Below are 25,414 nucleotides of genomic sequence, written 5' to 3'. Positions count from 1 at the left end.
AATGGGTCTGCGATCTGTCTCCTCTATTGATCAATGGGTCGGTGATCTGTCTCCTCTATTGATCAATGGGTCGGTGATCTGTCTCCTCTATTGGTCAATGGGTCTGCGATCTGTCTCCCTGATCAATGGGTCTGTGATCGGTCTCCCTGATCAATGGGTCTGTGATCTGACTCCCCTGATCAATGGGTCTGTGATCTGTCTCCCCTGATCAATGGGTCTGTGATCTGTCTCCCTGATCAATGGGTCTGTGATCTGTCTCCCCTGATCAATGGGTCTGCGATCTCTCTCCACTGATCAATGGGTCTGTGATCTGTCTCTCCTGATCAATGGGTCTGCGATCTGTCTCCCCTGATCAATGGGTCTGTGATCTGTCTCCCCTGATCAATGGGTCTGTGATCTGTCTCCTCTATTGATCAATGGGTCTGCGATCTGTCTCCTCCATTGATCAATGGGTCTGCGATCTGTCTCCTCCATTGATCAATGGGTCTGCGATCTGTCTCCTCCATTGATCAATGGGTCTGCGATCTGTCTCCTCCATTGATCAATGGGTCTGTGATCTGTCTCCTCTATTGATCAGTGGGTCTGGGATCTGTCTCCTCTATTGATCAATGGGTCTGCGATCTGTCTCCTCTATTGATCAATGGGTCTGCGATCTGTCTCCTCCATTGATCAATGGGTCTGCGATCTGTCTCCTCTATTGATCAATGGGTCGGTGATCTGTCTCCTCTATTGATCAATGGGTCTGCGATCTGTCTCCTCCATTGATCAATGGGTCTGTGATCTGTCTCCCCTGATCAATGGGTCTGTGATATGTCTCTCCTTATCAATGGGTCTGCGATCTGTCTCCCTCTATTGATCAATGGGTCTGTGATCTGTCTCCTCCATTGATCAATGGGTCTGCGATCTGTCTCCCCTGATCAATGGGTCTGCGATCTGTCTCCCCTGATCAATGGGTCTGCGATCTGTCTCCCCTGATCAATGGGTCTGTGATCTGTCTCCCCTGATCAATGGGTCTGTGATCAGTCTCCCCTGATCAATGGGTCTGCGATCTCTCTCCACTGATCAATGGGTCTTTGATCTGTCTCCCCTGATCAATGGGTCTGTGATCTGTCTCCCCCTGATCAATGGGTCTGCGATCTGTCTCCCCCTGATCAATGGGTCTGTGATCTGTCTCCCCCTGATCAATGGGTCTGCGATCTGTCTCCTCTATTGATCAATGGGTCTGCGATCTGTCTCCTCCATTGATCAATGGGTCGGTGATCTGTCTCTTCCATTGATCAATGGGTCTGCGTTCTGTCTCCTCTATTGATCAATGGGTCGGTGATCTGTCTCCTCCATTGATCAATGGGTCTGTGATGTCTCCCTGATCAATGGGTCTGTGATCTGTCTCCCCTGAGCAATGGGTCTGCGATCTGTCTCCCCTGATCAATGGGTCTGCGATCTGTCTCCCCTGATCAATGGGTCTGCGATCTGTCTCCCCTGATCAATGGGTCTGCGATCTGTCTCCCCTGATCAATGGGTCTGCGATCAGTCTCCCCTGATCAATGGGTCTGCAATCCGTCTCCCCTGATCAATGGGTCTGCGATCCGTCTCCCCTGATCAATGGGTCTGCGATCTGTCTCCCCTGATCAATGGGTCTGCGATCTGTCTCCCCTGATCAATGGGTCTGCGATCTGTCTCCCCTGATCAATGGGTCTGCGATCTGTCTCCCCTGATCAATGGGTCTGCGATCTGTCTCCCGATCAATGGGTCTGCGATCTGTCTCCCCTTGATAATGGGTCTGTGATCTGTCTCCTCTATTGATCAATGGGTCTGCGATCTGTCTCCTCCATTGATCAATGGGTCTGTGATCTGTCTCCCCTGATCAATGGATCTGCGATCTGTCTCCCCCTGATCAATGGGTCTGCGATCTGTCTCCCTCTATTGATCAATGGGTCTGTCTCCCCTGATCAATGGGTCTGTGATCTGTCTCCCCTGATCAATGGGTCTGTGATCTGTCTCCCCCTGATCAATGGGTCTGCGATCTGTCTCCCCTGATCAATGGGTCTGTCTCCTCTATTGATCAATGGGTCTGTCATCTGTCTCCTCTATTGATCAATGGGTCTGTGATCTGTCTCCTCCATTGATCAATGGGTCTGCGATCTGTCTCCTCCATTGATCAGTGGGTCTGCGATCTGTCTCCTCCATTGATCAGTGGGTCTGTGATCTGTCTCCTCTATTGATCAATGGGTCTGTGATCTGTCTCCTCTATTGATCAACGGGTCTGTGATCTGTCTCCTCTATTGATCAATGGGTCTGTTATCAGTGTCCCCTGATCAATGGGTCTGTGATCTGTCTCCTCTATTGATCAATGGGTCTGCGATCTGTCTCCTCCATTGATCAATGGGTCTGTGATCTGTCTCCTCCATTGATCAATGGGTCTCCGATCTGTCTCCTCCATTGATTAATGGGTCTGCGATCTGTCTCCTCCATTGATCAATGGGTCTGCGATCTGTCTCCTCTATTGATCAATGGGTCGGTGATCTGTCTCCTCTATTGATCAATGGGTCGGTGATCTGTCTCCTCTATTGATCAATGGGTCGGTGATCTGTCTCCTCTATTGGTCAATGGGTCTGCGATCTGTCTCCTCCATTGATCAATGGGTCTATGATCTGTCTCCTTGATCAATGGGTCTGTGATCTGTCTCCCTGATCAATGGGTCTGTGATCTGACTCCCCTGATCAGTGGGTCCGTGATCTGTCTCCCCTGATCAATGGGTCCGTGATCTGTCTCCCCTGATCAATGGGTCTGTGATCTGTCTCCCTGATCAATGGGTCTGTGATCTGTCTCCCCTGATCAATGGGTCTGCGATCTCTCTCCACTGATCAATGGGTCTGTGGTCTGTCTCTCCTGATCAATGGGTCTGCGATCTGTCTCCCCTGATCAATGGTCTGCGATCTGTCTCCTCTATTGATCAATGGGTCTGCGATCTGTCTCCTCTATTGATCAATGGGTCGGTGATCTGTCTCCTCTATTGATCAATGGGTCGGTGATCTGTCTCCTCTATTGATCAACGGGTCGGTGATCTGTCTCCTCTATTGGTCAATGGGTCTGCGATCTGTCTCCTCCATTGATCAATGGGTCTGTGATCTGTCTCCTTGATCAATGGGTCTGTGATCTGTCTCCCTGATCAATGGGTCTGTGATCTGACTCCCCTGATCAATGGGTCTGCGATCTCTCTCCACTCATCAATGGGTCTGTGGTCTGTCTCTCCTGATCAATGGGTCTGCGATCTGTCTCCCCTGATCAATGGGTCTGTGATCTGTCTCCCCTGATCAATGGGTCTGCGATCTGTCTCCTCTATTGATCAATGGGTCTGTGATCTGTCTCCCTCCATTGATCAATGGGTCTGCGATCTGTCTCCCCTGATCAATGGGTCTGTGATCGGTCTCCCCTGATCAATGGGTCTGTGATCTGTCTCCTCTATTGATCAATGGGTCTGTGATCTGTCTCCTCTACTGATCAATGGGTCTGCGATCTGTCTCCTCCATTGATCAATGGGTCTGTGATCTGTCTCCCCTGATCAATGGGTCTGCAATCTGTCTCCTCTATTGATCAATGGGTCTGTGATCCGTCTCCTCCATTGATCAATGGGTCTGCGATCTGTCTCCTCTATTGATCAATGGGTCTGCGATCTGTCTCCTCCATTGATCAATGGGTCTGCGATCTGTCTCCTCCATTGATCAGTGGGTCTGTGATCTGTCTCCTCTATTGATCAATGGGTCTGCGATCTGTCTCCTCCATTGATCAATGGGTCTGTGATCTGTCACCCCTGATCAATGGGTCTGTGATCTGTCTCTCCTGATCAATGGGTCTGCGATCTGTCTCCCTCTACTGATCAATGGATCTGTGATCTGTCTCCTCCATTGATCAATGGGTCTGTGATCTGTCTCCCCTGATCAATGGGTCTGTGATCTGTCTCCCCTGATCAATGGGTCTGCGATCTGTCTCCCCCTGATCAATGGGTCTGTGATCTGTCTCCCTCTATTGATCAATGGGTCTGTGATCTGTCTCCCCCTGATCAATGGGTCTGCGATCTGTCTCCTCTATTGATCAATGGGTCTGTGATCTGTCTCCCTCTATTGATCAATGGGTCTGTGATCTGTCTCCCCCTGATCAATGGGTCTGCGATCTGTCTCCCCCTGATCAATGGGTCTGGGATCTGTCTCCCCCTGATCAATGGGTCTGTGATCTGTCTCCTCTATTGATCAATGGGTCTGCGATCTGTCTCCCATGATCAACGGGTCTGTGATCTGTCTCCTCTATTGATCAATGGGTCTGCGATCTGTCTCCCCCTGATCAATGGGTCTGTGATCTGTCTCCTCTATTGATCAATGGGTCTGCGATCTGTCTCCCCCTGACCAATGGGTCTGTGATCTGTCTCCTCCATTGATCAATGGGTCTGCGATCTGTCTCCTCCATTGATCAATGGGTCTGCGATCTGTCTCCTCTATTGATCAATGGGTCTGCGATCTGTCTCCTCTATTGATCAATGGGTCTGCGATCTGTCTCCTCTATTGATCAATGGGTCGGTGATCTGTCTCCTCCATTGATCAATGGGTCTGTGATCTGTCTCCCTGATCAATGGGTCTGCGATCTGTCTCCCCTGATCAATGGGTCTGCGATCTGTCTCCCCTGATCAATGGGTCTGCGATCTGTCGCCCCTTGATCAATGGGTCTGTGATCTGTCTCCTCTATTGATCAATGGGTCTGCGATCTGTCTCCTCCATTGATCAATTGGTCTGTGATCTGTCTCCCCTGATCAATGGGTCTGCGATCTGTCTCCTCCATTGATCAATGGGTCTGCGATCTGTCTGCTCTATTGATCAATGGGTCTGCGATCTGTCTCCTCCATTGATCAATGGGTCTGCGATCTGTCTCCTCCATTGATCAATGGGTCTGCGATCTGTCTCCTCCATTGATCAATGGGTCTGCGATCTGTCTCCTCCATTGATCAATGGGTCTGCGATCTGTCTCCTCTATTGATCAATGGGTCTGCGATCTGTCTCCTCTATTGATCAGTGGGTCTGTGATCTGTCTCCTCTATTGATCAGTGGGTCTGTGATCTGTCTCCTCCATTGATCAATGGGTCTGTGATCTGTCTCCTCTATTGATCAATGGGTGTGCGATCTGTCTCCTCTATTGATCAATGGGTCTGTGATCTGTCTCCCTGATCAATGGGTCTGTGATGTCTCCCTGATCAATGGGTGTGATCTGTCTCCCTGATCAATGGGTCTGCGATCTGTCTCCCCTGATCAATGGGTCTGCGATCTGTCTCCCCTGATCAATGGGTCTGCCATCTGTCTCCCCTGATCAATGGGTCTGCCATCTGTCTCCCCTGATCAATGGGTCTGCGATCTCTCTCCACTGATCAATGGGTCTGTGATCTGTCTCTCCTGATCAATGGGTCTGCGATCTGTCTCCCGATCAATGGGTCTGCGATCTGTCTCCCCCTGATCAACGGGTCTGCGATCTGTCTCCTCTATTGATCAATGGGTCTGTGATCTGTCTCCTCTATTGATCAATGGGTCTGTGATCTGTCTCCCTCCATTGATCAATGGGTCTGTGATCTGTCTCCCCTGATCAATGGGTCTGTCATCTGTCTCCCCTGATCAATGGGTCTGTGATCCGTCTCCCCTGATCAATGGGTCTGCGATCTCTCTCCCCCTGGTCAATGGGTCTGTGATCTGTCTCCTCCATTGATCAATGGGTCTGTGATCTGTCTCCCTGATCAATGGGTCTGTGATGTCTCCCTGATCAATGGGTCTGTGATGTCTCCCTGATCAATGGGTGTGATCTGTCTCCCTGATCAATGGGTCTGCGATCTGTCTCCCCTGATCAATGGGTCTGCGATCTGTCTCCCCTGATCAATGGGTCTGCGATCCGTCTCCCCTGATCAATGGGTCTGTGATCCGTCTCCCCTGATCAATGGGTCTGTGATCTGTCTCCCCTGATCAATGGGTCTGTGATCTGTCTCCCCTGATCAATGGGTCTGTGATCTGTCTCCCCTGATCAATGGGTCTGCAATCTCTCTCCCCTGATCAATGGGTCTGCGATCTGTCTCCCCCTGATCAATGGGTCTGCGATCTGTCTCCTCTATTGATCAATGGGTCTGTGATCTGTCTCCTCTATTGATCAATGGGTCTGTGATCTGTCTCCCTCTATTGATCAATGGGTCTGTGATCTGTCTCCCCTGATCAATGGGTCTGCGATCTGTCTCCCCCTGATCAATGGTCTGCGATCAGTCTCCTCTATTGATCAATGGGTCTGTGATCTGTCTCCCCTGATCAATGGGTCTGCGATCTGTCTCCCCCTGATCAATGGTCTGCGATCTGTCTACCTCTATTGATCAATGGGTCTGTGATCTGTCTCCCCTGATCAATGGGTCTGTGATCTGTCTCCCCTGATCAATGGATCTGTGATCTGTCTACCTCTATTGATCAATGGGTCTGTGATCTGTCTCCCCTGATCAATGGGTCTGCGATCTCTCTCCCCGTGATCAATGGGTCTGTGATCTGTCTCCTCTATTGATCAATGGGTCTGCGATCTGTCTCCTCCATTGATCAATGGGTCTGTGATCTGTCTCCCCTGATCAATGGGTCTGTGATCTGTCTCCTCTATTGATCAGTGGGTCTGCGATCTGTCTCCTCTATTGATCAATGGGTCTGCGATCTGTCTCCTCTATTGATCAGTGGGTCTGTGATCTGTCTCCTCTATTGATCAGTGTGTCTGTGATCTGTCTCCTCTATTGATCAGTGTGTCTGTGATCTGTCTCCTCTATTGATCAGTGGGTCTGTGATCTGTCTCCTCTATTGATCAGTGGGTCTGTGATCTGTCTCCTCTATTGATCAGTGGGTCTGCGATCTGTCTCCTCTATTGATCACTGGGTCTGCGATCTGTCTCCTCTATTGATCAATGGGTCTGCGATCTGTCTCCTCTATTGATCAGTGGGTCTGCGATCTGTCTCCTCTATTGATCAGTGTGTCTGTGATCTGTCTCCTCTATTGATCAGTGGGTCTGTGATCTGTCTCCTCTATTGATCAGTGGGTCTGTGATCTGTCTCCTCTATTGATCAATGGGTCTGCGATCTGTCTCCCCTGATCAATGGGTCTGTGATCTGTCGCCGCCATTGATCAATGGATCTGCGATCTGTCTCCTCCATTGATCAATGGGTCTGCGATCTGTCTCCTCCATTGATCAATGGGTCTGCGATCTGTCTCCTCCATTGATCAATGGGTCTGCGATCTGTCTCCTCCATTGATCAATGGGTCTGCGATCTGTCTCCTCCATTGATCAATGGGTCTGCGATCTGTCTCCCCTGATCAATGGGTCTGCGATCTGTCTCCCCTGATCAATGGGTCTGTGATCTGTCTCATCTGATCAATGGGTCTGCGATCTGTCTCCCCCTGATCAATGGGTCTGCGATCGCTCTCCACCTTATCAATGGGTCTGCAGTCCTTCTCCCTCCATTCAATGGCCTGCAATTTGTCTTGTTGTGTTTGATCACTAACCTCACTAAGATAGCCGTGATTGGCCAATGGAACAAGGACCAGATTAAATTATTTTTGTATTTTAAGTCAATTTTTATCAAAGGTAAAATAAATGGATACAGGTGTTGTGTCAAATACCCCATCGCTGGACTCCAGCCACTCCCTGGTGTAGTGAGGGGCTTCACAATAAGTGATCCGTTAGTGCGGAGCAAGGCCTGTGATGGGGTCTCTCAGTCAATGGCCTGTCAGAAATCCTGCTGTTGGTGTGGGAGGGGTCCACTCCGGTTTTACCTTTGACCTTTCCCGTGCTGTTGGTGCTGTGCTGAATCGAACCATCAGGACCATGAGGAGACCCACAAAGAAATTGTTCAAGGCGAAAACCTCGGCTGCAACAGACCACTGCCACGCCAGTCGGGAAAAGGCAAAGAGCCCAGCGGCGAGAATCCCTCCAGAGTACGAACCCGATAACCTGAAACACACGGGAACGGGGCCTCAGACACAAAAACAATAGGCTGCATTTATATAGCGCCTTTAACATTGCAAAATGTCCCATGGGGCTTCACAGGAGCGTTATCAAACAAAATTTGACACGAGCCACATAAGGCGATATTAGGGCAGCTGACCAAAAGCTTGGTCAAAGAGCTAAGTTTTAAGGAGCGTCTTACAGGAGGAAAGGGAAGTAGAAATGAGGAGAGCTTTACGGAGGGAATTCCAGAGCTTAGTGGCTTGGCTGAAGGCACAGCCGCCAATGGTGGAGCGATTAAAATCAGGGATGCTCAAGAGGCCAGAATTGGAGGAGCGCAGATATCTTAGGGTTGTGGGGCTGGAGGAGGTTACAGAGATAGGGAGGGGCGAGGCCATGGAGGGATTTGAAAACAAGGATAGGAATGTTAAAAATCGAGGAGTTTCTCAACCGCGAGCCAATGTAGGTCAGCGAGCACAGGGGTGAGGTGAATGGGACGAGGTGCGCGCTAGGACACGGGCAGCCGAGTTTCGGATGACGTCAAGTTTACGGAGGGTAAAACGTGGGAGGCCAGCCAGGAGTGCATTGGAATAGTCAAGTCTAGAGGTAGCAAAGGCATGGATGAGGGTTTCAGCAGGAATGGAATCGGGCAATGTTAAGGAGGTGGAAATAGACAGTCTTAGTGATGGAGTGGATATGTGGTCGGAAGCTCATCCCGGGGTCAAATGAGACCAAGTTTGCGAAAAGTCTAGTTCAGGCTCAGACAGTTGCCAGGGAGAGGGATTGAGTCGGTAGCTAGGGAATGGAGTTTGTGTTGGGGACCAAAGACAATGGCTTCAGTCTTCCCAATATTTAGTTGAAGGAAATTTCTGCTCATCCAGGACTGGATGTCAGACAAGCAGTATGACATTTTAGAGGCCGAGGAGGGGTCGAAAGAAGTGGTGGGGAGGTGGAGCTGGTTGATGTCAGTGTCCATGTGGAAACTGACGATGTGTTTCCAGATGATGTCACCGAGCAGCAGCATGTAGACGAGAAATAGGACGAGGCTAGATCCTTGGGGGGACACCAGGGGTAGCGGTGCAGGAGTGGGAAGAGAAGCCATTGCAGGTGATTCTCTGGCTACGACTAGATAAATAAGAATAAAACCAGGCGGGTGCAGTTCCACCCAGCTGGACGATGGCGGATAGGCATTGGAGAAGGGTGGAGTGGTCAACAGTGTAAAAGGCTGCAGACAGGTCAAGAAGGACGAGGAGGGATAGTTTACCATGGTCACAGTCACATAGGATGTCATTTGTGACTGAGAGCCGTTTCAGTACTGTGGCAGGGGTGAAAACCTGATTGAAGAGATTCAAACATGGAGTTCCGGGAAAGATGGGCATGGATTTGGGAGGCGACAACACGTTCAACCACTTTGGAGACGAAAGGGAGGTTGGGGCGGTAGTTTGCAAAGATGGAGGAGTGAAAGGTTGGTTTATTGAGAGGGGTGGTGATGGCACATTTGAAGGAGAGGGGGACAGTACCCGAGGAGAGCTAACCTTTAACAATGTCAGCTAACATGGGAGCCAGGAAGGGAAGTTGGGTGGTCAGCAGTTTGGTGGGAATAGGGTCAAGGGAGCAGGAGGTGGATCTCATGGACAAGAGCTCGGAGAGAGCATGAGGGGAGATCGGAGAGAAACTACAGAAAGATGCGATTTCAGGGCTACAGCTGGGGGGGGGGGGGGGGAACCTTGGAGGACATTTGGCCCAGTGGGCTAGGGGAAGGAAGGGAGGCTGCAGAGCCAACTGAACAGATGGTCTCAATCTTAGTGACAAAGAAGTCCATGGGTTCCTCGCACTTGTTGCAGGCGAGGGTGGAGGAGGGAGGGGAGAAGAGGGAGGGGAGGGAGGGTGGAGGAGGGAGGGGAGAGGGGTTTAAGACGACGGCTTGCAGTAGAGAAAAGAAGCCAGGGGTTATCTTTGCATTCTCGGAATATCCTGGAATAGTGAGCAGTTTTGGCAGACGTTAGCAGGACCTGATATTGCTTTATGTTGTCCAGCCATATCTGGCGGTGAATGGCTAAACCAATTGTCCACAATATCCGTTCAAGTCTGCATCCCTTGGACTTAAGCAAGTAGAGATGGAACGGCCAGGATAAGAGAGAGAAATTCTTTAATGGGGAATAGGGCACCAAAGGTGAAGGTGAGGGTGTGGTTGAGCAGATCAGTAACTGCAGAAATGTTGTGCTGAATGGAGGGCCAAAGGTGAGTGCTAGAATTTTGAAAGTGCAGTTGTAAGTGAATTGGGAGAGAGCTGCTTCCAGGGGCAGACACAGAAGGAAGTGGGGTTGGGAGGGGGAAAAGGCCCTTGTGTGGGTGTAGAACAATACAAGGAAATGATCAGAGGTGGCCTTATCTGTGATTTACACGGGGGGAGTAGACATGGCAGACAGTGGATTCCTAGTCCAGCAACATAACCAAAGGCCTGGACTAATGATCGGGAGACACGAGTTCAAATCCCACCACGGCAGCTGGGAATTTAAATTCAAAATAATTACATAAATCTGGAATAAAAAGCTAGTATCAGTAATGGTGACCACAAAACTACCGGATTGTCGTAAAACCCATCTGGTTCACTAACGCTCTGGCCTGTATGTGACTCCAGACCCACAGCAATATGGTTGACTCTTAACTTCCCTCAGAGATGGCCTAGCAAGTTGTATTCAAGGCGGCGGCTCACCACTTTCTTAAGGGCAATTCGGGATGGGCAATAAATGCTGGCCTTGCCGACGACGCCCACATCCCAGGAATGAATAAAAGACACGGGACCTCAGACAGACAGGGGAACAGGACCTCAGACACAGGAACAGGAGTAGGCCATTTAGCCTTTGTCCATACACACACTTTCCAGCAGGGGTCATTGGATAGTGATCCGGAGCAGGAACCCTGGCTGAAAGTTGCCCTGCTAAACATAGTTAGACAAAGGCGGATGTTAGCTCAGTCCCAACAGGAGGACAGGCCATCTTAGTGATGAGTAATGAGCCTGAACTAGTCAACAGTGAGGGAACACCGAGCTAACAGTGACTATAACATGACTGAATTCAACATTAGGATTTAAGAGGGAGACGGGTGAGTCATGACCCCAGGTTTTAAATTTAGGTAAGGCTGACTTAGAAAGGACGAGGCAGAAATTGGCCACAGTAGACTGGTTAGAACTATTAGCGGGTAAAACTACAGTGGGAGGTGTTCAAAGTAGTATTTGGCAGAATGCAAGACCTGTACATACCCCTAAAGGGCAAGAGCCCTAATTAAACAACCTTGGTCAACAAAAGAACTGATCGTATAAAACTAAAGGAAAGGGCTTATACAAGTGCAAAGAATAGTGGAAATCCTGCAGACTGGGAGAGATATAAAGAACAGCAAAGAGATACAAAAAGTGGTAAGAGCTGTAAAAAGGGAATACAGGAAAAAACTTGAGTGTTATCAAGGGCAACACTAAAGTTTTTACAAATACAGGATTACACAGGATCTCCGGCACAGAAACAGGCCACTCGGCCCAACCAGTCCATGCCGGCGTTTATGCTCCACTCGAGCCTCCTCCTGTCTTTCCCCATCTAAATCTATCATAGAAACATAGAAGATAGGAGCAGGAGTAGGCCATTCGACCCCTCGAGCCTGCTCCGCCATTCAATTCGATCATGGTTGATCATCCAAATTCAGTACCCGGTCCCTGCTTTCTCCCCATACCCCATCTATCAGGATAACCCTCTATTCCCTTCACTCTCATATGCTTATCCAGTCTCCCCTTAAATGCATCTATACTATTCGCTTCAACCACTCCCTGTGGTAGCGAGTTCCACATTCTCACCACTCTCTGGGGAAAGAAGTTCCGTCAGAATTCCCTATTGGATTTCTTGGTGACTATCTTATGTTGATGGCCTCTAGTTATGCTCTTCCCCACAAGTGGAAACACTCTCTCTGTATCCACCCGATCAAAACCTTTCGTAATTTTATAGACCTTTATTAGGTCACCTCTCAGCCTTCTTTTTTTCCCCCCAAGAGAAAAAAAGAGACCCAGCCTGTTCATCCTTTCCTGATAGGTATACCCTCACATTTCTGGCATCATCCTTGTCAATCTTCTCTGCACCCTCTCCAGTGCCTCTATATCCTTTTTATAATATGGTGACCAGAACTGCACGCAGTACTCGAAGTGTGGTCTAACCAAGGTTCGATACAGGTTTAGCAAAACTTCCCTACTTTTCAATTCTATACCTCTAGAAATAAACCCTAGAGCTTGGTTTGCATTTTAATGGCCTTGCTAACCTGTGACGTAACATTTAGTGGATTTGTATATTTGTACAAAGATCCCTTTGTTCCTCTACCCGACCCAGCCTCGCACCCTCCAAGTGACCTCCCTATTCTTCCTCCCAAAATGTCATGGCCCAGAAATTCGGGTCGGGGGCTTCCCGCGGGTGCAAGCCCCCGACCTGCACTTACCTTGTGCGCCGGCCGTTGAGCTGTGGGCCCGCGTGGGATTCCGATCATGGGCCTGCTCCAACTGCCGGCGCGCAGTGCTTGCGTATCCCAGGGGCGCAGTTAGTTCGATGCGTCCCCTGGGATCACGTGGGCCATGGAGAGCCAATCGGAGCAGGGAATGCCCATTCATAAAATTGACTGGAAGAGCTGTCAAAACTATAAAAGCCCCAAAACATCACTAAAACTTCAAATACATTTTTTTTTTTTTTAAATCACATTTTTATAAAATAACTATAAATTACATAAAATAACTATTTTAAACAATAATTTAAATTTTTGAAAAAATTAATTACATTTTCTAACAGGGCTAAAAATAAACTTACCTTTCTTTAAAGTATTTAAAAATAATAAACCTGTGGAAAAAATGTTTTAATTTTAATTAATTCACCACTTACCTTGTTAAAAGCAGGCCTGCGACTGCTTTTTAAAAGTGTAACTCCTGGAGACTTACCCTCCCGGAGAAACCTGGAAAAACAACGGAAGTTCGATGCGCACGCGCTGCCTCTCCGGCGCACGCGTTCGACCTCTGAACCCCTTCCTTTAAAAGGGAACGGAAGTTCAGGTTTCCCGCGCATGCGCAGTGCATGCACAAAACCGGTACTTTCGTTGGGCTTACGGGTGAGTAACCAGCGCAGACTCACCCGTGGAGACCCAAATTTCTGGGCCAATACCTCATTTATCGGTGTTGAACTTCATTTGCCAATTATTTGCCCATTCTGTAAGTTTATTAATGTCCTCCTGTAATTTGTTGCAGTCCTCCTCGGTATTGACTGTCCCCCCAATTTGGTATCATCTGCAAATTTAGAAAGTGTGTTTTTGATTCCAGTCTAAATCATTAATGTACATTGTGAACAGCAGTGATCCCAGCACTGATCCTTGTGGAACACCACTACCCACCTACTGCCACTGGGAATAGCTACCCTTTACACCCACTCTCTGCTTTCTGTCCTGAAGCCAGCCAGCAATCCATTCTGCTACTCGTCCCCTGACTCCACATTCTCTGACCTTGTTCATCAGTCTATTATGGGGTACATTATCGGAGGCCTTTTGAAAATCTAGATAAATTACATCTACTGCATTACCCTTGTCTACTCTCTCTGTTACCTCGTCAGAAAATTCAGGAAGGTTGGTCAAGCAAGACTTTCCATTTTGAAATCCATGCTGACTATTCATGATTACATTTTTGGTTTCTAGATGTTCTTCTATTTTCTCCTTTAGTAGAGATTCCATTATTTTTCCTACCACCGATGTTAAACTGACTGGTCTATAATTCCCTGAACATGTTCTATGCTCCTTCTTAAATATAGGTGTTACGTTAGCTATCCACAAGTCCTCTGGCACTACACCTTTTTCTCACAAATTATTAAATGTGTGTATTAATGCCTCTGCTATCTCTTCCCTAGATTCTTTTAAAATGCGTGGATGCAATCCATCCAAACCAGAGGTTTAATATATATTGAATAATTAATATATCCCCTTTTTTTATTTTAAATGCACTTCTCTCATCATCCAGGGTCATGTCCACCTGTTCTATCTCCCTGGTAAATACTGAAGCAAAATAATTATTTAATATTTCTGCCATCTCTCTATCGTTACCTGTGGTATTATCCTGTCTACCCCTTAATGGCCCTATTTCCATCCCAACCTTCCTTTTTGTATTGCTGTGCCTATAAAATATCTTACTATTTTATGTGCCTTGATAATTTAATTTCATAGTTCCTTTTTGATATACCTATCAATTCATCCAATGAAAAGCGACGAGTTAAGACAGTAACTATAGGTTTTTATTATTGGCTAAATAACAGAGCCCACCCTCGTGGGTGATCGGATCCAACAAGGAGGAATACCAGCCAGTCGACCACCTTTATACCTGGGCAAGTAGGTGGAGCCATGGGCGGAGTCAGCAGTGGTCAGCCCAGGTATAACAGCGTGACAAGAGGCGACCTCGTGTAGTGATACAACAGTGTAAACAGTGATAACCATAGTGTAACGATAAAAGTGGTTTACCACACTCTTTGCCTCCCTAATTGTTTTTTTTTGTTTTTTTTTGTTTTGTTTTTTTGAGTTCACTCCTAATCTCTTTGTATTCTCTCTTATCATGCACTCCCCTGCTGTCTGTGTACTTAATGTCTGCCTCTTTCCTTACCCTCAATTGTTCCCTTACGGCTTTATTCATCCATGGAGTCTCATTACTGTTTAGTTTGTTCTTTTAGCGGAATATATTTTTCCTGCACTCTGTTGAACACCATTTGAAATGTTTCCCATTACTGTTCTACATCGTTGTTTGCCAATATTGATGCCCATTTCACCCCCACCCCCCCCTCCAAGTTCTATTCTCAGCCCCATAAAATCAGCTTTTCTCCAATCTATTAACCTGGTTTTCATCATACTTTTGTCCTTCTCAATTATCATCTTAAAGCGTATTATATTTTGGTCACTATTGCCTCTTGGTTCCCTACTTTTACTTCTCTTATCTGCTCCGGTTCATTCCCTATTACTAGATCAAATAGCAAATCCTCCCTTGTTGGGCTTTTTACATATTGGGTTAGAAAGGAGTCCTGTACACATGGTAGGAACTCCATACCTTTATACACTTCACCTACCTCTTCTGTCCAATTAATATCAGGGTAGTTCAACTCCCCCATGATTATTATTCTATTTTATTTTTTTTTACTCACTTTCCTAATTTGTCTGCATATTTCTTCCTCCACCTCCCTTCCACTATTAGGTGGCCTGTAGACTACACCTATTAGTGTGATTGATCCTTTATTATCTTTTATCTCCATCCATATGGATTCTATTTTTGTCTTGCTGATATCTGCGTCACTTTTTTTCCACTGCCATTATGTTATCCCTAATAAGCACAGCTACTCCACCTCCCCTTTTTCTCTCCCTATCTTTTCCAAATGTTATACCCTGCAATGTTTAATTCCCAGTCCTGATTTTTCTGTAGCCATGTCTCAGTAATCCCTACTGTGTCTGGCTCCTCGCAACGCATGATTGCCTCCAGCTGCCCCGTTTTATTACACTGTGCATTGCTGTACAAACAGTTTAACTCATTTTCAATAGCATTTCCTCTCACTATGTTTAACCATCTTTTTAGACTCCTGTTCGATAACTATTTATTACCTTGCCATCAATGTCCTCCCTTACTTTATTATTTCTTGCACTCAAGAAAGATAGATTAGAGTATTTTCTAAATGGTGAGAAGCTAGGAACTGTGGATGAGCAGAAAGATTTAGGGGTCCAAGTAAAGAAATCACTACAAGCTAGTGGACAGGAAAAGTTTTTTTTTAAAAAGCTAATGGAATGTTGGCCTTTATCTCACGGGGGCTGGAATACAAAGGGGTTGTAGTTAAGTTTTCCTTTATTCATTTATGGGGTGTGGGCGTCGCTGGCAAGGCCAGCATTTATTGCCCATCCCTAATTGCCCTTGAGAAGGTGGTGGTGAGCCGTCTTCTTGAACCGCTGCAGTCCTGTGTGGTGAAAGTACTCCCACAGTGCTGTTAGGGAGGGAGTATCAGGATTTTGACCCAGCGACGATGAAGGATCGGCGATATATTTCCAAGTCAGGATGGTGTGTGACTTGGAGGGGGAAGGTGTTCCCATGCGCCTGCTGCCCTTGTCCTTCTAGGTGGAAGAGGTCGCGGGTTTGGGAGGTGCTGCTGAAGAAGCCTTGGCGAGTTGCTGCAGTGCATCTTGTAGATGGTACACACTGCAGCCACGGTGCGCCAGTGGCGGAGGGAGTGAATGCTTAAAGTGGTGGATGGGGTGCCAATCAAGTGGGCTGCTTGGTCCTGGATAGTGTCGAGTTTCTTGAGTGTTGTTGGAGCTGCACTCATTCAAACAAGTAGAGAGAATTCCATCACACTCCTGACTTGTGCCTTGTAAATGGTGGAAAGGGTTTGGGGAGTCAGGAGGCGAGACACTCGCCACAGAATACCCAGCCTCTGACCTGCTCTTGTTGCCACAGTATTTATGTGGCTGGTCCAGTTAAGTTTCTGGTCAATAGTGACCCCCAGGATGTTGATGGCGGGGGATTCAGCGATGGTAATGCGGTTGAATGTCAAGGGGAGGTGGCTAGACTCTCGCTTGTTGGAGATAGTCATTGCCTAGCATTTCTGTGGCGCGAATGTTACCTGCCACTCATCAGCCCAAGCCTGAACGTCGTCCAGGTCTTGTTGCATGCGGGCATGGACTTCTTCATTATCTGAGGAGTTGTGAATGGCGCTGAACACTGCAATCATTCGCGAACATCCCCATTTCTGACCTTATGTTGGAAGGAAGCAGCTGAAGATGGTTGGGCCTAGGACACTGCCCTAAGGAACTCCTGCAGCGATGTCCTGGGGCTGTGATGATTAGCCTTGAACCACCACAACCATCTTCCTTTGTGCTAGGTATGACTCCAGCCAGTGGAGCATTTTTCCCCTGAATCCCTTTGACTTCAGTTTTACTAGGGCTCCTTGATGCCACACTCAGTCAAATGCTGCCTTGATGTCAAGGGTAGTCACTCTCGCCTCACCTCTGGAATTTACCTCCTTTGTCCATGTTTGGACCAAGGCTGTAATGAGGTCTGGTGCCAAGTGGTCTTGGCAGAAGCCAAACTGGGCATCAGTGAGCAGGTTTTTGGTTAAGTGCCGCTTGATAGCACTGTCGATGACACCTTCCATCACTTTGCTGATGATTGAGATTAGACTGATGGGGCAGTAATTGGCTGGATTGGATTTGTCCTGCTTTTTGTGGACAGGACATACCTGGGCAGTTTTCCACATTGTCGGATAGATGCCAGTGCTGTAGCTGTACTGGAACAGCTTGGCTAGAGGCGCGGCTAGTTCTGGAACACAAGTCTTCAGCACGACAGCTGAGATGTTGTCGGGGCCCATAGCCTTTGCTGTATCCAGTGCGCTCAGCTGTTTCTTGATATCACGTGGAGTGAATAGAATTGGCTAAAGACTGGCTTCTATGATGGTGGGGACCTCAGGAGTAGGCCGATGTGAATCAGCCACTCGGCACTTCTGGCTGAAGTTGGTTGCAAACACTTCAGCCTTGTCTTTTGCACTCACGTGCTGGGCTCCACCATCATTGAGGATGGGGATATTCATGGAGCCTACTCCTCCTGTTAGTTGTTTAATGGTCCACCACCATTCACGACTGGATGTGGCAGGACTGCAGAGCTTTGATCTGATCCGTTGATTGTGGGATCGCTTAGCCCGGTCTATAGCATGCTGCTTCCACTGTTTAGCATGCATGTAGTCCTGTGTTGCAGCTTTCCCAGGTTGGCACCTCATTTTTAGGTACGCCTGGTGCTGCTCCTGGCATGCTCTTCTGCACTCCTTATTGAACCAGGGTTGGTCCCCTGGCTTGGTGGTAATGGTAGAGTGAGGGATATGCCAGACCATGAGGTTACAGATTGTGATGGAATACAATTCTGTTGCTGCTGATGGCCCACAGCACCTCATGGATGCCCAGTTTTGAGCTGCTAGATCTGTTCTGAATCTATCCCATTTAGCAACAACTTGTATTTATATAGCACCTTTAACATAGTAAAACGCCCCAAGGCGCTGCACAGGAGTATTTTACGACGACAAATTTGACACCGATCCACATAAGGATAAATTAGGGCAGGTGACCAAAAGCTTGGTCAAAGAGGTAGGTTTTAAGGAGAGTCTTAAAGGAGGAAAGAGAGGTAGCGAGGCGGAGAGGTTTAGGCAGGGAATTCCAGAGCCTAGGACCTAGGCAACAGAAGGCACGGCCACCAATGGTTGAGCAATTATAATCAGGGATCCTCAAGGGGGCAGAATTGGAAGAGCGCAGATATCTTTGGGGGGGGGGGGGGGGCGTGGGGCTGAAGGAGATTACAGAGATAGGGAGGGGCGAGGCCATGGAGGGATTTGAAAACAAGGAGGAAAATTTTGAAATCGAGGCGCTGCTTAACCAGGAGCCAATGTAGGTCAGCGAGCACAGGGGTGATGGGCGAACGGGACTTGGTGCGAGTTAGGACACAGGCAGCCGAGTTTTGGATGACCTCAAGTTTACGTAGGGTAGAATGTGGGAGGCCAGCCAGGAGTGCGTTGGAATAGTCAAGTCTAGAGGTAACAAAGGCATGATGAGGGTTTCAGCAGCGGATGAGCTGAGGCAAGGGCGGAGACGGGTGATGTTACGGAAGTGGAAGTAGATGGTCTTTGTTATGCTGTAGATATGTGGTCGGAAGCTCATTTCAGGGTCAAATATGACACCAACGTTGTGAACAGTGTGGTTCAGCCTCAGACAGACGTTAGGGAGAGCATGGTGGTAGTGCCACACAACACAATAGAAGGTGTCCTCAGTGTGAAGCGGTGGTCACTGCTACCAATGCGGTCATGGACAGATGCATCTGCGACAGGTAGATTGGTGAGGACGAGGTCAAATAGGTTTCTCCCCACGTGTTGGTTCTCACCACTTGTCGCAGGCCCAGACTGGCAGTTATGTCCTTCAGGACTCTGTCAGTAGTGGTGCTACCCAGCCACTCTTGGTGATGGACATTGAAGTCCCTCACCCAGAGTATATTCTGTGCCCTTGTTACTCTCAGTGCTTCTTCCAAGTGGTGTTCAACATGGCGGAGTACTGATTCTTCAGCTGAGGGAGGGCGGTAGGTGGTAATCAGCAGGAGGTTTCCTTGCCCATGCTTGACCTGAAGCCATGAGACTTCATGGGGTCCGGAGTCAATGTTGAGGACTTCCCAGGGTCACTCCCTCCCGACTGTGTAGCACTGTGCTGCCACCCCTGGTGGGTCTGTCCTGCCGGTGGGTCTGTCCTGCCGGTGGGATGGTAGTGGAGGAGTTTGGGGCATTGGCTGAAAGGTATGATTCTGTGAGTATGACGATGTCAGGCTGTTACTTGACTAGTCTGTGGGACAGCTCTCCCAATTTTGGCACAAGTCCCCAGATGTTGGTGAAGAGGACTTTGCAGGGTTGACTGGGCTGGATGTGCCGTTGCCGTGTCCGTAGCCGGTGCCAAGGTCAATGCCGGGTGGTCCGTCCGGTTTCATTCTTATTATGTTTCGTAGCGGTTTGTTACAACTGAGTGACTTGCTGGGCCATTTCAGAGGGCAGTTAAGAGTCAACCACATTGCTCTGGGTCTGGAGTCACATACAGGCCAGACCAGGTAAGGACAGCAGATTTCCTTCCCAAAAGGACATTCGTGAACCAGATGGGATTGTACGACAATCCGATAGTTTCATGGTCACCATTACTGACACTAGTTTTTTATTCCAGATTTATTTAATTCACCGAATCTAAATTCCCCAGCTGCCCTGGTGGGGATTTGAACTCACGTCTCTGGATTACTAGCCCAGTGACATTACCACTACGCTACAGTTAGAGCGCTCAGGCTAGACTCCCCACCTGGAGTACTGCGTTCAGTTCTGGGCACCACACCTCGGGAAGGATATATTAGCCTTGGAGGGAGTGCAACAACAACTTGCATTTATATAGCGTCTTTAACATAGCAAAATGTCTCACGGCGCTTCACAGGAGCGTTTTAACAAACAAAATGATACCGGGGCTAAAAGGGTTAAATTGTGAGGACAGGTTGCATAGGCGAGGCTTGTATTCCCTCGAGTATAGAAGATGGAGTAGTGACCTAATAGAGATGGTTAAGATGATTAAAGGATTTGATAACCTAGATAGAGAGAAACTATTTCCTCTGGTGGTGGGCGTAACCTTAAAATTAGAGCTTGGCCGTTCAGGGGGGATGTCAGGAAGCACTTCTTCACAGAGTGGTGGAAATCTGAAACACCCTTCCCCCAAAAAGCTGGTTAGGCTGGGGCTCAGTTGAAAATTTCAGAACCGAGATTGATAGATTTTTATTAGGTATGGGTATAAAGGGATACAGAACCAAGGCGGGTAGAGGGAGTTAAGAGACAGATCAGCCGGTGATCTAATTGAATGGCCTCCTCCTGTTCCTATGAAGCTCACTCCAGTTGTTGGAGACTGGGATTCTGTGGCCCTCAGTGTGTCTGTAGAGGCAGAGTGGAGCCCCTTCGCCCACGCCTGGACTCACCTGACAGCTGTGTCAAAGAGCAGTGGGGCTGTGGCTGCCCCCAGCATCGCATTCAACACATTGACTCGGAACGCAGGAGACCCCAGTGGAAGAACGGTCATGGCCAGCCTGGCCAGGAGAGTGAACAATGGGTACCCAGGAGGATGTGCCACCTGCAACACAGGGAAACAAGAGGCCATGAAACCACCACACCACCCAAAATGTAATAGAACTGCACATCCCCAACTGCTCCTCACCGGACAGCAGCCATCACCCCCACAAACAGTACCCACTCCAAAAAAGACCTCATCTGATGAATTATGGGATGCACTGAGAGAGAGAGAGCAGTTGTGAGGGGTCTACAATTGGCCTCAGTACCCAGTTTCCCCAGGCTAGGGTGGAGAAACATTAGCCAGGGTTCCTGCTGAGGGGTGCCAGGCTCCTCTGCGCCCTTACTGGCTCTCCCAGGGTGGCCACTCCTTGGTGTGGGGGGGGGGGTTTAACTTCCATAACCTTCCCGTAACTTCTCCCACTGCCCTTCCAACCCCACCATATCACCAACTCACTTCCAGAGTGTGTTCTCATGAACGACGCCTTGGCCATCCATAATCTTACCGTGGATGAATCTGTTGATATCCTGGAGCTGACAGGTGACGATCCTCCGTCAATGGATTGCCCTGCACTGACCCACCCTGGTGATGCCATAGCTCTTCATTGCCAAGTCTCACCTTGTCCTCTCCCCGCCCCATAATTCTCACCTCTTCCATCTCTCCTGCCTCATTCATAATCCTTGGTGTACCGCCCTCCCGAGCCAACTACCGACAAAGTAACAATCTCCGCCTTCAGCCCCTGCACCGAGCGACTTCTCATTTCAACCTATACCTAAACTTCTCCGCCCTCTGATGCCCACCCAATCTTCACACGCACCCACCTCGCCATCTCTTGCAGTTTCTGCATTCCCAAGGTCTCGATCACTGATGAGGCCATCTCTGACCACTTCTTTATCTCCCCGGCCACCCAGTTCTCCATCCCTTCCCCGAACCCCAACATTCTCACCAGCCACCCCTGGGAAAAAAGCCCCCCCGCCCCTCCAGCTCCGTCCCATAGTCTCAGTGCCATCACCTCTTGGTGACACATGTGCCAATGTTGGCCAGCTCAACCACTCCTTACCATCATTCCCACCAAAGACTCACCATCTTGCTGCCCCAATACCGTCTCCATCTTCACTCTCTCACGTATGAGGGCCTCAAACTCGGACACACCTTCAGCCCGACTGGTCGATTCACTCAGCACCAGCACAACTGTACGCAACTCTCCTCAGCCAACCCCTCCTAAAAGATCATCCGAGAGGCCAACAACAACCTGCAACTCCTTCTCTCCTTAATGAGCCACCCGTTCAAACCCCTTTCCCCATCACCTCCAGCCTCACCTCCGATACCAATTGAGAAGTCACGCAGTGCAGAGGACTAAGGGGCGAGAGATTTGGGACGGTGGCCTGGAAAGGGGGTGGGGGGGGGGGGGGGGGGAGGGAAAAAGAGGGGGTGGGAGGGGGAATGGAAAACATTGAGACAATGCATGCAGGTGTCTCTGCCAGTACCTCACATTCCTTGTGCTGCTCTTGGCCTCTCCCCAATCTCCCACTGATCCTACCCGGTCCTCTGTCATTCAGCAGTTTCTTCATCTTTGCTTACTCCCCCGGCCCCCACCACCAAACTCATCTCTTCAATGAGACCCACCTGATGCCCCCTTGACTTCTGACGTCTCACCTGGTCCCCATGCCAAACAGTACTGTACATGGCTCCCTTTGGTCAGGCACTAGCTCTGTCCTCCGCCTACTCTCCCCACCCACCCATCCTCTGCAATACCTCTCCATCTTTAACCTCCCTTTCCTCAAATATGTTCCCCCACCCACCTCAGCCCTGTACCCATCTCTTCCAAAGCTGTTAGAATCACTGTTCAAATCCCCTCTTGGTCTGTTATCGAGACAGCTCGCCACACGCCCCCCCGCCGAGAGACAGCTCGCCGCACGCCCCCCCGCCGAGAGACAGCTCGCCGCACGCCCCCCCGCCGAGAGACAGCTCGCCGCACGCCCCCCCGCCGAGAGACAGCTCGCCGCACGCCCCCCCGCCGAGAGACAGCTCGCCGCACGCCCCCCCGCCGAGAGACAGCTCGCCGCACGCCCCCCCGCCGAGAGACAGCTCGCCGCACGCCCCCCCGCCGAGAGACAGCTCGCCGCACGCCCCCCCGCCGAGAGACAGCTCGCCGCACGCCCCCCCGCCGAGAGACAGCTCGCCGCACGCCCCCCCCGCCGAGAGACAGCTCGCCGCACTCCCCCCCCCCCCCCGAGACAGCTCGCCGCACTCCCCCCGAGAGACAGCTCGCCGCACTCCCCCCCGAGAGACAGCTCGCCGCACTCCCCCCCGAGAGACAGCTCGCCGCACTCCCCCCCCCCCCCCCCGCCGAGAGACAGCTCGCCGCACTCCCCCCCCCCGAGAGACAGCTCGCCGCACTCCCCCCCGAGAGACAGCTCGCCGCACTCCCCCCCGAGACAGCTCGCCGCACTCCCCCCCGAGAGACAGCCCGCCGCACTCCCCCCCCGAGAGACAGCTCGCCGCACTCCCCCCGAGAGACAGCTCGCCGCACTCCCCCCCGAGAGACAGCTCGCCGCACTCCCCCCCCCCCCCCCGCCGAGAGACAGCTCGCCGCACTCCCCCCCCCCGAGAGACAGCTCGCCGCACTCCCCCCGAGAGACAGCTCGCCGCACTCCCCCCCGAGAGACAGCCCGCCGCACTCCCCCCCCGAGAGACAGCTCGCCGCACTCCCCCCGAGAGACAGCTCGCCGCACTCCCCCCCGAGAGACAGCTCGCCGCACTCCCCCCCGAGAGACAGCTCGCCGCACTCCCCCCCGAGAGACAGCTCGCCGCACTCCCCCCCGAGACAGCTCGCCGCACTCCCCCCGAGAGACAGCTCGCCGCACTCCCCCCGAGAGACAGCTCGCCGCACTCCCCCCGAGAGACAGCTCGCCGCACTCCCCCCGAGAGACAGCTCGCCGCACTCCCCCCCGAGAGACAGCTCGCCGCACTCCCCCCCGAGAGACAGCTCGCCGCACTCCCCCCGAGAGACAGCTCGCCGCACTCCCCCGAGAGACAGCTCGCCGCACTCCCCCCGAGAGACAGCTCGCCGCACTCCCCCCGAGAGACAGCTCGCCGCACTCCCCCCGAGAGACAGCTCGCCGCACTCCCCCGAGAGACAGCTCGCCGCACTCCCCCCGAGAGACAGCTCGCCGCACTCCCCCCGAGAGACAGCTCGCCGCACTCCCCCCGAGAGACAGCTCGCCGCACTCCCCCCGAGAGACAGCTCGCCGCACTCCCCCCCGAGAGACAGCTCGCCGCACTCCCCCCCGAGAGACAGCTCGCCGCACTCCCCCCCGAGAGACAGCTCGCCGCACTCCCCCCCGAGAGACAGCTCGCCGCACTCCCCCCCCCCCGAGAGACAGCTCGCCGCACTCCCCCCCCCCCCGAGAGACAGCTCGCCGCACTCCCCCCGAGAGACAGCTCGCCGCACTCCCCCCGAGAGACAGCTCGCCGCACTCCCCCCGAGAGACAGCTCGCCGCACTCCCCCCGAGAGACAGCTCGCCGCACTCCCCCCGAGAGACAGCTCGCCGCACTCCCCCCGAGAGACAGCTCGCCGCACTCCCCCCGAGAGACAGCTCGCCGCACTCCCCCCGAGAGACAGCTCGCCGCACTCCCCCAGAGAGACAGCTCGCCGCACTCCCCCCCCCGAGAGACAGCTCGCCGCACTCCCCCCCCCCCCCGAGAGACAGCTCGCCGCACTCCCCCCGAGAGACAGCTCGCCGCACTCCCCCCGAGAGACAGCTCGCCACACTCCCCCCGAGAGACAGCTCGCCACACTATTCTCTTCATCGCCTCATCTGTTGTCCATCTCCCTTGGACTGCCCTTCGGTGGTTTTACTCCTATATATCCAAACAAAGCCAACGTATCGCCAGTAATGGGATCCTCTCCAGCCCCACACCACCATCCCGGGATCTGTCCAACACCACACCTTTGTGCCATAAACTCTTCTCTCTTCCCACCAGCCCCATTCCCTCTCCCTGGCCGTTTGCTCAGGCTGAACCATCGGTGGAAACTTGGTGCCCTGTTCAAACCCCTGATCTTATCCATCAGCAAAACCATGACCTTTCACCCCGAACACTGCCCCTGCCCCAAAACTCTTACCCAATCTCTTGCCAGACCCCCATCATCCCCAAACTTAGCCACCCAATCCCTGCCCCTCAACAAGTCCCCAGCACACCCCCCGCCCCCCACTGACCCCCCGGTCCCCACTGACCCCCCGCCCCCCGGGTCCCCACTGACCACCCCGCCCCCGGATCCCCACTGACCCCCCGCCCCCCAGGTCCCCACCCCCCACTGAGCCCCCCGCCCCCCACCCCGCGGGTCCCCACCTCCCGTGGTGCCCCCCCCCCGCCGGGCCCCACACCGGTGCCCCCCGGGTCTCGGGTCCCCCCCCCCCCCGCCGGGCCCCACACGGGTTCCCCCCCCCGCCCGGCCCCACACCGGTCCCCCGCCGGGCCCCACACCGGTCCCCCCCGCCGGGCCCCACACCGGTCCCCCCCGCCGGGCCCCACACCGGTCCCCCCCGCCGGGCCCCACACCGGTCCCCCCCGCCGGGCCCCCACACGGGTTCCCCCCCCCCCCCCGCCGGGCCCCACACCGGTCCCCCCCCCGCCGGGCCCCACACCGGTGCCCCCCCCGGGGACTCCACACCGGCCCCCCGGGGTCCACACCAGCCCCCCAGGTCCCTGCCCCCCGCGGTCCACACTGACCCCCCCCCCCGCCCCCCTGGGTCCACACTGACCCCCCCCGCCCCC

At 51.7% G+C, this 25,414-nt stretch overlaps 1 protein-coding gene across 6 annotated transcripts in view; it reads right to left on the bottom strand.

The window, feature by feature from the left end:
• tmem260 (transmembrane protein 260) overlaps positions 1–25,414 on the bottom strand; it is an 84,798-nt gene that overhangs the window by 55,662 nt on the left and 3,722 nt on the right. For all 6 annotated transcript variants that reach the window (XR_015073024.1, XR_015073026.1, XM_085963224.1 and 3 more), the window contains exons 3-4: positions 20,546–20,697; positions 7,821–7,998 (exon numbers count right to left, since the gene is read on the bottom strand). Coding sequence is in view for 4 of the 6 variants with exons in the window: in XM_085963224.1 (XP_085819350.1) it covers positions 7,821–7,998; positions 20,546–20,697 (330 nt within the window). In the remaining 2 variants the exon portion in view is untranslated. The remainder of the gene's footprint in view (positions 1–7,820; positions 7,999–20,545; positions 20,698–25,414) is intronic.

This window comes from Somniosus microcephalus, chromosome 21, assembly GCF_052327205.1.
Source record: "Somniosus microcephalus isolate GS21.2 chromosome 21, FLI_Smic_1.0, whole genome shotgun sequence".
Taxonomy (NCBI): domain Eukaryota; kingdom Metazoa; phylum Chordata; class Chondrichthyes; order Squaliformes; family Somniosidae; genus Somniosus; species Somniosus microcephalus.
This window is presented reverse-complemented; position numbering and strand designations above follow the sequence as displayed.